Genomic DNA, 11,954 nt, shown 5'->3' with positions numbered 1-11,954 from the left:
TTGTAAGTTTGTAACCAAAGAAAAGAAGAGACTCGCTGACCAAAGTCACTTTCGATTTAGATAACTAGATATCTTATCTTACTATAAATTGATAACATCAACCTTAATACATTAATTTATGTATAATTAGACTTAACATATAATCCATCTAACTTGAACATGTTTCGACTTTACGTGCTACAATTCACATTCTCACATATGAAACAAAGTTGTCTACCACACAACACATGTGTGATTCATTCCCAAAAAAATCATCTTTATATTCCACACATCTTTTTTTCATTTTATGCCCTCTTTTAAGTGCATTTCAAAAACCTAATCAACTACAACAACATGGGTGAAGGCGGTTTCGCGGGGAAATGGCGAAAACTTAGCGGAGAAGACAACTGGAATTCACTCTTGGAACCTCTCGACCTCGACCTAAGACGTTACCTCATTTTTTATGGTGAAAGGGTTCAAGCCAACTATGACACTTTCATTCTTGATCGTAGGTCAAGGTATGCGGGTGCAAGCAAATTCACGAAAAAGCAGTTCTTTTTACGCCTCGGTCTCGATAAGGGTAACCCTATAAAGTACAATGTTGTTAAGTATATATATGCTACGTCCACGTCACCCACTGCCCCTCAATCGTTTCTTTTGAAGTCTCTTGTGAAGGACCCGTATTTAGGGCAGTCAAATTGGATGGGGTACATTGCAGTGTCTTCAGAGAAATCGAAACCTTTGTTGGGAAGGAGAGATATTGTGATTTCATGGAGAGGGACGATACAAATATCAGAATGGATTGAGAATTTTGATTTCCCGTTGAAGCCGACGACTAAGGTGTTTCCGACGTCGACATGTGCACTAGCGCATTCGGGATTTCTTTCGATATATACGTCTAGTCATCCGAATTCTCGCTTCAATAAAACTAGTGCGAGAGATCAGGTATGTTAATCGTTACAATGATTGTTCTTGTAGGTTGGGTTTGTTACATAGGACTAGGTTGGACTAACATGGCTCGATAAACTTTATAGGTCTAATTTTGATAATTAGAATGAGAAAACCATCATACTTCATTCTTTATTTTATTTTTTGCACAAATGAGGGATTGAGAGCCAAAGCGAGTTTTTGTTCCACAATTTTTGGTGGGGACAAAAAGATACAATCTTTGTCCCTATAAGAGCAGTTAGTTTCGGTCTCAATCTAATTCACATCGAAACAAAGTACAATTTGTTTTCATATTCTACTCGGCTCGGGTTTAGAGGATGGTAAGGCCTCCTTTGTTAAGTGGAACTGGAACTGACAGTATAAAACAAACTATACTTTGTTTCGTGTCATTGGATTGTGACCAAGTTCAATGTCAATGAGACAAAATTTATAATCTTTTGTACCACCAAAAAATATGAAACAAGGTAGGATATAGACTTGCTCTCGATCACTCATTTATGCACGAGACATAAAATTCCACTTCATCCTTATGATTAAAACATCTCTAGCAAGTTTCTCCTATATCATACAATCCAGTCTTGTGTGGTCCTATCACATATAACAAACGCAATCTAAAGAAACAAACATGGTATATGCACATGTCTTGTCCAAAATCGCACACGTTTGTAGATGTTGATATTACCGTTAAACCCCAATTAGATAAAAAAATCATTCGAAAAGTGAATCTTTTATATAAAAAAATCCACAAAAAACTTTCAGGTTGTATCTACGATCAAGAAGCTAGTTGAAAAATACAAGGATGAAGACGTGAGTATAACCGTAATCGGCCATAGTCTAGGTGGGGCACTAGCAACCCTAACCGGAGGCGACATAGCAGTCAACGGCTACAACAAACCTACATCCCGACCCAATAAGTCATTTCCCGTAACAGTATTTGCGTACGGGAACCCTATTCTCGGAAACATATGTCTTCGCGAGCTTCTCGACAAGCAAGAAAATCTTCACATCTTACGAACCGTAAACATGATAGATTTTATACAATTTTTACCACCATTGATTGGGTACGAACATATTGGTCATAAATTAGTGATCGATACTCGAAAGTCTCCGTACTTGAAAGCTATAGAAAGCTATGCAAAAAGGCATAATATGGAGGCTTCTTATTTGCATGGACTTGCAGGCTCACATGGTGTTGATAAAGAGTTCAAGTTGGTAATTACTCGGGATCTTGCACTTGTCAATAAGCGAACGAATTTGTTGAAAGATGAGTATTTGATACCCAATCATTGGTGGACTCAGCAAAATAAAGGGATGGTTCAATTATCAAATGGATCTTGGAAGTTGCACGAGCTTAAGGGTTACCCACCACAAAATGATGAGATCGAGTATGATGACATGGATGATGATGAGGATGAGATCGAGCATGATGACAAGGATGATGATGATGAGGACGATATCGAGCATGATGACAAGGATGATGATGAGGAGTGCGAGATCGAGCATTATGACAAGGATGATGACGAGGACGAGGGTGAGGGCAATGACGAGGATGACAAGGACAGGGATGAAGCTGGGGTCCAAATCTCCCTATAGCATGTATGAATGTATTCATATTTATATTTGAAATTGATATCTAACCTTTTTTATATGTACATAATTACCAATATATGTTATTGACCACATGCAATAAACACCGATTGACTTACATTTGTTACACAGGACATGACTAAACAAGTTTTGTAGGGTTATTTCGAAGATAGACATGCGGAGGGCATCCACGTCTTTTCCTTTCACTTCCCAAGTTTTCCGTGATTTTCTGAAATATTTCTTGAACATCGTTTATCTACAAAACACTTGATACTAATAAAAAAGAAAAAAAAAAGTCACAGATTGACATAAATTAATTTCTCTTGTTCAAATTCGAGTTCTCTTTCTCCATGGATATTATATGAGCAAGCCTATCATGAACCTGCCATTTTCACAAATCATATGAAACAATAGTCTCGTTAAAATTACCTATTTGCCCCCATAAGCTGTAAATTTCATTCGGTCCTACTTTAGTTTGTAACAAGCTACATACCTTAGAGAGCCGCTCCTTATCTTCTTCAGTCTCAACTAACGGATCATACCTAGAAAACATTCTTTTTACTAAAGAGTATTTATATAAGGGGTTAATGCAAGGAATAGCAATGTACTTCCATTTTGTCCTACTTTAGATTTTTCAAAGTATAATATTCAAATAAAAAAGATTTAAAGTACAATTCTATAATTATATAGATTTTTCATAGTACAATGTTGTAATAGAAATAAAGAAAAAGTAGGATGATATAATACATAAATAAATAAAAGTATGTTGATATCTTTTGCATTTAGCCCTTCAGATAATTTGACAAGTAGTCTTAAATTTTGACTCAAATATGTACAAGAAGTTTTTAGGCCTTGAGGCAAGGGGCAAGGATGACTTTTGACATAATTTACATTTTACACCCTTACCAGTCTCGTGGAAGTCCAGCCTCCTCCCGTGCAGTGTAATTGAAGGGCCCTTTCACCTCCACATTGTACTCTTTTAGCAAGTCTTTTGAACAAGATAATTGAATAAAAACACAAGATTAGTAACTTTAATTATAAGTTTTCTTTATTTTGAACCATGTAAAGGGTCATTTTAGACATTTGATTATTAAAACATTATATCTATTTTGTGATGGAGAGAGGAAGCACAAGAAAAGAAGCAAAACCCACCTCTAAATGTTGGACATGGGGCCCGGCCCATTTGTTGGCAAACTGCAACAAACCAATACACACCAACTGCTACGTGTGCAACCTCTTCTTCAGCAATTTTGGCCACAACTTTTGATGTTTTAACATCTCCAAATCCAATTAGCTTTTGCACAAGTCGAGGCCCTGCATCAAGTCCTCTAGCCTCCTATCACAAAGCCAGTCTTCATGGCATGAGCACTTTTTTGTGAAACTTAAAAAAACGTAAATGCCCTCCACTCATCCTCATCATTAAAAATAGCTCCACAAAGTTTGTCCGTTGATATTAGTATTACACCTTTTTCGTGGGACAAGGACAAGCTTTCTAGGGCTATTTTCGATGAGGATGATGAGGAGGGTATTTACGTCTTTTATGCAAAAAAGACGTAAATGCCCTCCCCTCATCCTTGTCATTAAAGATAGCTCTACAAATGCTTCTCCATGGATATTACACTTTTTGATGGGACAAGGACAGGCTTTCTAGGGCTATTTTCGATGAGGATGATGAGGAGGGTATTTACGTCTTTTTGCACAAAAGACGTAAATGCCCTCCCCTCAACCTCGTCATTAAAAATAGCTCTACAGAGCTTGTCCATGGATATTAGTATTACACCTTTTCGTGGGACAAGCATTCTAGGGCTATTTTAAATGAGGATGATGAGAAGGGTATTTACGTCTTTTTGCATGAATGAGAGCGATTTATGAAATCACCTGGACTAGTGGGATGACAGCCAAACGAGCAACAACATCATCTGAAGATTTCTCAGACTCACACCATAGTAGATTATGGGCAGGCATGTCTCCATAGCTAAAATGACCAAAAAGGGTAGTTTGCATTTGCATGACAAAAAACTTGAAGTAAGATTATCAAAAAAGATAAAGATTTATATTAAGATAGTTCACCTGAATCCAAGCTCAGCCAGTCTCTGAGAACACCAAGCAAAATGGCGACTCTCATCATCGGCCACATGGGCAAAATCGGAAAAAAACTTATCTCCAAGAAGATCACTATATGGTGAAAACCTAACAACAGTATCCCATGCCAAATCAATTGCATTAAGCTCAACATGAGCAAGGTTGTGTAGCATATAGGCGTTGAGAGGCAATCCTGAGTTCTTTGGAGCTGGGATTTCCTTTGGAGACACCTGAATTAAAAATAAAATAAAATCATTTTATCAAACACTCAAAATGGATTATCATGCCCTTGAAATCACAATTATCAATTCAAACATATTGGAGCCAACAAAGAAAATCCCAAAACCATGTATCGGTTCATCCATACGATAAGGAATTGGGGGTGAATACTCTAAACTAGAAAGCTAACAAGTGAAAAAGTTATCAAATATGCTAACTTCAACTTCAAATTTTAATTTCGAACTGTAAAACCTTTGAGAAGAATCGTGAAACGGTGAAAACGTCAAGTTTTATAAACAAGCAGTACAAAACAAAACGAACAACGAACCAATTGGGGTTTTGAAGGACGAGCAGGTCTATCAGGTGGTTGAGAAGCCCCAATAGGGAGCTTATCTCTGCGCCACCTAGAGTAAGCAAGATGAGAAAGCCTCGATTTCGTTATGGGGTCACTGGTGGATAAAATCATGGCGCCCATTTCAGCTAGAGAAGTGGCGGAATCTAACTGTGAGTTTTGGTAATTGGGTCCAATTGGGGTTTCCGGTTCGGGACCAGAAGGTCCCCAGAAGCGATTGTGGTTGAGCGAGCTGTCTCTCCAGCTCTGAAGGCCGGGCCATAGTGGGTGATGGTGTTGTTGAGGAGATTGGAGAGAAGAGAAAGAGGCGAATGAAGGGAGTTTGGGTTTGAAAGAGTGAATTGGGAGGGATGATAAAGAAGCTGACCGCAGCGCTGTTGAGAGCATTGTTACGGGTTGCAGTGACTACATGGCTTCTAATGGGAAGATTTGTGCGGATCGCCCCATTGATAAGTTGATATTTTAGGTAAGCACAAAAAAACATAAATTAAAGGGCTAATGCATGACCCAATGAACTATTGGATTTTTTTTTGTTAAAAGTTCGTCATTTACTTAATTACTTTTGTATAATCTAGGTGTTTCAATTGTTTAAAAAAAAATTAAATATCCTTTAACATTTTCTTCATACTCATGCTTTTATCCATACTAAATGGTGATAAATTGATTAAAATATTATTAATGTCCTACCCATATTACCAATGTGGGATTAGCCCACTTAGTAGAGATTTTGCCTCTTAGATTGGAGGTCTCGAATTCTAACCCTGATGTAACACTGACGTGAACAATTTCGTGATACTAACTGCTAACCACTAACCCTGCCGTTCAAAAAAAATGTCCTACCCATATTAAATGGTGACAAGTAGATTAAAATATTATTAATTTCACTAAATGTAACACATGTTTAAACATTAAAAATACATATAAATACAAATGGTAGATCAATCAAAATGAATTAAAAACACATAATCATAAGTTTTATATCAATTCATGTACATCAAAAAGAAAATAAAGTATAATACGGAAACAAAATATAGTTTTAGATAAATACAAATGTATTAAAAAAAATTCTAACATTTACCATGTGTTTTGATTCAAAGAAATTTAAATAGATGTGAAAAAAACAAAAAACAAAACAAAGTTTGTTATGTAAAATGATCAATTTTCATGTGTTTTTATTTAATTTAACCGGTTCAACCGGGTTTTTATAAAAATCGGTCGGTTCATTTCGGTACAGAAAATAGACACAAAATCGGTGCTAGTTGATTTGTTCCCTTCTATGGTTCCCGATGCACCTGGTTTGACCGGTCGGTTCAAACCGGTTTTTAAAACACACATACACACAGAGAGAGAGAAATGGACAGTGCATCCCAGTCGCACCCGGGGGAGGTGTGCCCGAGTACCCCTAAGCATCGAGGTGGCCACATCACTCCTTCGAGTATGTTTGGTCCTTGTATGCCCTACACCACTAGTTAGAAGTGGTAATTATCGACACGACACGATTCACTACATGGACCCAATACGAAAATAAGCGAGTTTGTGTCAAAGATTTCAAATCGTTTTATTAAACAGGTTAACACAACACGAAACGAAAAATAAATGGGTAAGGATAGGGTTCAAACTTTCAATAGACAAATGACCCTTTTATTTATATGCAACTTCTTTTTAACTTTTGGGTAAGTTGGCCATGCCTAGAACTAAAACCAAATATAATAGAAAACTATGAGTTAACTCGTTTTTTTTAATGTGGTAGTCACTAAATAGTTGCACAATCAATACTTTTTTTCACTTTTTCATTAATATCTCATATTCCAAAATCTCACTTGCCCACTTCCCCTTCAGCTTCACTTCCCTTTTATGAACTTATTGTGAATTTTGCATGTATGCGCTCTTAAACTACTACTCCTTGATTTTCAATTTTTATTTTTAGTCTCTCCAACTTTTAGTCTTTCAAACTATCTGGTGTTTCAATCTAACATAATACGACATATTTATAATGTTTAAACCATAAACCCGTCAACCCGACACAAACTCGACACAGAAATAAATAGGTTGACACGACACCACACAATGATTAAACATGTGAGGTTATAGTCAAGATATCTCAACCGTTTAAGTTTCGACCCGACACTAACATGACACGACACAACATGTTTGCCACCCCTAACTATTTTCATACACAAAATCCCTTAATCGCTCACTATGAAGAGAAATATAAATCACAAAAAGAAGTATTCGAGGTTTTCTTAGTGTTTGGTCCTTGTAAGTTTTTCAAATCATATTTTGATGTTATCGTTTCTCATGGTTCTTAACTTGAAAATGATTTGTTGATGTTCTTTCTTCTAATCGTTCTTAAGGGGATTTTGAATCATGTAAACATCAAAGTTGATCTTAACTTTGAAGAAGTTTTTCTTCACTAATCACTACTCTTTCGAATATTTTTGGCATACACATAGTGTTGACTAATGTAGAGTTGTAGACTTTGTTGGTATAAATTTAAATGAATGTATAACTTTCCTTGGTTTACACATGAAATATGTAAAAACTGTAGTATTATATGCCTAACAAAAATATAAAAGGTGATATCCATTATAAAAAAAAAGTTGATTATTTAATATTTTTGGAAATTGGGTATAGTTATGGGGTTAAAATTTATATGTACATTGACCATTTTGGTAAGGAAATAAATGAGTCGTTGAAAAGGACAAGGTTGAAGTTCTGAGTCTATATAAACAACAATAAAGTATTGAGGGTCAAGGAAATTAGGATATGTTGTCAAACAATAATTGTTTGTGGACATCTAACTTGATGAGGAGATTATTATTGGGAACAAGACAAAGGAATACATATTTTTCAGTAAGTTGGTTGTTAATGAAAAGCCAAACACACGTCAAAAAGAACAACATAATGATTCAGATGAGGGAAGCGTAGATGTAGAACATGAGACTTTTCTTGCATTGAAGTTTATTTAGTTTGCAATGAAGTTTTACACTGGAAAAAAAAACATAAGCTGTAAGGCCAAACCTTATAATCTGATGAGTTAAATTTATATGACGCTATTATCAACGACATATTGCGCTGATCAAGCTTTAAGACAGCGTGATTTGTTTCTTGGTCGTTAAGCTTACTGGTCCATTATCTTAGCGATAAGATATATTTTGTGTTATGTATATCTTTTATATAAGGTAGTTGTCATAGTTATTCAAATTCCTGAAATGTAGGGATTTGAATCTAGAATAGTCTCATACCTAGTATATAAGTTATCAATGTAATTAGCGCTTGGTGCATTCTCTCTGTGTGAGAGATTTATTTAATCAAAATTGTTTTGATTAAACTTTGTTCTTTATTCTTTGCATTGCTTGATATTAATTGTTCTATTACGATCCTTTAATTGATATCAAAGCATGTACTTTTTTAAGCAATTTCAAAACCATCTTCTTCTTCTTCTTAATCTAAACTCCTTTCTGGTACCACTTATGGAAACAAAATCCCTCCTATAGATGAGAAAACTTCGCTATGTGGAAAACTAAATCCATGGTTGTTCTTGAAACCATGGATCACAAAATTATGGACATCAACGATAATGGTCCACATATTCTCACATTTGAGGAAATAAAAGACGGTGTTAAAATTGTTGTTATTAATAAGACCCATAAACATCTTTTTAGTAAAGAAGACAAGCGGTTATACAATCTTGATGTCCGTACTCGTGCTGCAATAGGCAAGTCTCTTCACTATGATATCTGCCACCTTGTTCAGAACTGCATCTCTGCCAAAGAGATGATTGACACGCTGACTGTAGCATATGAAGGAACTAAATAAGTGAAAGCAACTAGGAAAAATAGTCTCAACCTGAAGTACGAACACTTATTTTCTCAAAGGAATGAATATCTTACTCAAACCTTTAATCGCTTAAATTATTTAATTAATATGAGAAGGTTTGATATTTTTAAATATGAATCTGTCTTAGTTCTAAAGTTTTTAAATTCTCTTGATGACAAATGGGAACACCATGTGGATGTTCTTAAGAACAGTGAGAAAATTCATTATATGGATCTTCACAACCTGTATCGAAATCTGAAAATTTTTTAAGAAACAAAGATTCTTAGGAAAGAGATAATGAAGGAGAGCTTCAAGGAAAATTCATCTACACTGTTCACTAGAAAGTCAAGCTTCATCCCTGATATTAACAGTGATAAATATGATAATGCTGGTTTTGAGGAAGAGTACAATGTTAAGCTTTACACAAGTGTTGCTATGATTGTGATGCGCTTTGAGAAGTTTGATAACAAAAATTTTGGAGGAACAAGAAAATTCCATGCAAAGTCTAGCTCATCAATATCTAATCGATCTGACGTTGGTAACTCCAAAAAGGATGAAGGTAAATGCTTTGACTGTGGAGGCGCTGATCACTTTGCTCGGGATTGCAAAGTTAAGAAGAACAATCAAAAGGAAGAATCTTATGAAACTAAGTACAAGCGCTTAGTGGCTTCTTTGAAAAGGAAAAATTTGGAGTCCAAAGTTCTTGTCGTTGAAGGTGAAGAGTGGGTTGATGAAGAAGAATTATCGGATGAAGAAGTTAAAAAGAGCGTGTGTTTAATGGGAGTTACTGGTGATTTAGTCACTGATGAAGCAAGCAGTAGTTCAAGTACTTTTGACGTTGATCTCGCTAAAGCTGCTAGTGACTCAAAAGTTCAAAATTGGGATTCCTCCTCCTTGTATCAGGTCAAAAAATTGGTAACTTATTCTGAAATTGGAAAATCTACAATGTTTGAGTATTCCCATCTTGATCTTTCAAAATCCAATCAAGAAATTCATAATCTAATAAATGAAATTGAATCTTTAAAAAGTGAATTATCCAACAGTGAGAAGTCTCTTTCATAAATGAGCTTACAATTTCATAATGTTTCTATTATCAATCATGAACTCAACAGTGAAAAAAACTTAACACTGAACTTGCTAAAAAACATAAGAGTATTACAAAAAAAACTACGGTCATTCTCATTTCAAAACCTTTAAATTGTCAGTAATCAAATTCCTCATCAGTTTGAAAAAATAATTGGAGGAAATCTTGATGAAATTGTTGATATTTTCAAACAAATTGAAACTAAACAAAATTTCCAATCAAAATTGAACTTATTCATGAATATGTAACTTCCCAAAAACACCAATAAATTTTTTCATTTTTAAATCATTAAATCCATACAAGCATTTGTTCCAAAACCAATCATAGTAAAATGTATCTCTCAAAAATCATAGTAAAACATTAATAATCATTATGGAAAGCCATCATGGGATGTCGTGCAATCAAGCCAGGTTGTAACATCCCGGGTTTCAGGTATTTTCAAATTCTTCATTGGTATATAAATATGTCATTTTGGGTCCTTGGAGTATAAAGATGTAGCTTTAAGAAGCTCTAGTGGCAAAATGGTAATTTTTTGGAGCATGAGTAGTACGTTGGGCGTACATGTGAGTACGTTGGGCGTACACATATGTACGTTGGGCGTACTAATGTCCGGGTGATACCCTAATTTTTAGGGTTTGAAGAGTATTTAAGCACCTTTATGGATCATTTTGCTTCACTCTTTCAGCCTCTAAGTCCTTGAGTCATTTTTATCAAACCTTAACCCCATAAGTGAGAGTTTTGAGCTTAAAGTGTGTTATTCGTGTGCTTAAAGGAGAAGGAAGTGCATCAAGGAGTCAAGGAAGGAAAGCAAGCTTGTAGATCTTGAATCATCATCTCATTTGGAAGCTCCATAAGGTATAAAGTTGCTACATTTATGTTTTGTTTGCTTAGATCTCATTATGGTAGCTTTATGATGCTCTTTTGTCCCTAAAAGTCCCATTTTTGTGCATGTTCAATTTTGGACGTTTTGAGCTGTCCTTCTAGACCCTAGGAAGGGTCCTTAGTCATAAAAATGAGGTCCCAATGACCAGAAGTGTTTCATGCATTTGGAAAAACGTTCTTAATGGGTTAAGACCTTGTATAAGGAACTTATGGACGTGTAAAGTCATAAAGTTGGAGACTTTATGACTCTAGGGTGCATTTGGACCATGGATCTGTATTATGGGCTTAAGTGCTTAAGCCATTAAGCACTTAATGGACTTTTGGATCTGCAAGGGTATGCCCTGCATAGGGAGGATTACACCCCGTGTACTCGGTCAACCACCCTGATGGTGGTCAATGTGAGGCTCGTGTACGCCCTGCGTACCTCCGCTGTACGCCCAACGTACGTCGTTTGTGGGCTTTTGATTTTTGGGCTTCGAGTTTTGGGCCACCTTTTGGGCTTGAATGGCTTGGGCCCCCATTGGACTTTCTAAATATGAGTGTTTTGGGGCCAGTTGGAGAGTTGAACCTTCGGATAAGGCCTAATAAGGAATTGAGCCCAATTTGGAAAATTGGGCCACTTATGGGTCTTTAAGTAATTTGGGCCTTTTGGATCAAAATTAGAACTTGGGCATTGGCCTAATTAGGGAAAGGGTAAAGTGGACATTTACCCTAAGTTTGGATCCTTATTCAAGGATGACAATCCAATTGTTAATTGGATGTTTGTTTTGTTGTGATAGTTTGGGATTTTCATGAGCCAGCGACCGAAGGTTTTCAGTGTGGTTCGACATTGTGAAGTGAGTTTTCCTCACTGTACTTGCGAGTCGAAGGCACCAAGGCCGGCCCTTCGGATTTCATATCCTGTTATGTATGCTATAATGTTGTAGTGATCTAATTAGATCGGTATCCTGGTAGTTAGGATATTGTTATGCTTAGAGATTTGTAAGATCTGTCTGTTTGTTT

The 11,954-nt window shown here is 35.9% G+C and overlaps 2 protein-coding genes across 2 annotated transcripts; one reads left to right on the top strand and one right to left on the bottom strand.

The window, feature by feature from the left end:
* Positions 1-306: 306 nt before the first annotated feature.
* LOC145133921 (phospholipase A1-IIbeta-like) lies at positions 307-2,567 on the top strand. Its single transcript, XM_079068865.1, has 2 exons — positions 307-924; positions 1,687-2,567. Exons 1-2 carry the CDS (start codon positions 334-336, stop codon positions 2,518-2,520), a joined length of 1,425 nt encoding a protein of 474 aa, XP_078924991.1. The 5' UTR covers positions 307-333; the 3' UTR covers positions 2,521-2,567.
* Positions 2,568-2,672: 105 nt separating this feature from the next.
* On the bottom strand, positions 2,673-5,607 carry LOC145133922 (diiron containing four-helix bundle family ferritin protein, putative (Protein of unknown function DUF455)). The gene is made up of 7 exons (XM_079068866.1): positions 5,144-5,607; positions 4,585-4,826; positions 4,393-4,489; positions 3,667-3,850; positions 3,421-3,502; positions 3,008-3,056; positions 2,673-2,896 (listed from the first exon to the last, which is right to left on the bottom strand). Exons 1-7 carry the CDS (start codon positions 5,552-5,554, stop codon positions 2,828-2,830), a joined length of 1,134 nt encoding a protein of 377 aa, XP_078924992.1. The 5' UTR covers positions 5,555-5,607; the 3' UTR covers positions 2,673-2,827.
* Between the last annotated feature and the right edge of the window lie 6,347 nt (positions 5,608-11,954).

Source organism: Lactuca virosa, chromosome 8 (genome assembly GCF_052849685.1).
Source record: "Lactuca virosa cultivar CGN04683 chromosome 8, Lactuca_virosa_CGN04683_v6, whole genome shotgun sequence".
Classification (NCBI taxonomy): domain Eukaryota; kingdom Viridiplantae; phylum Streptophyta; class Magnoliopsida; order Asterales; family Asteraceae; genus Lactuca; species Lactuca virosa.
This window is presented reverse-complemented; position numbering and strand designations above follow the sequence as displayed.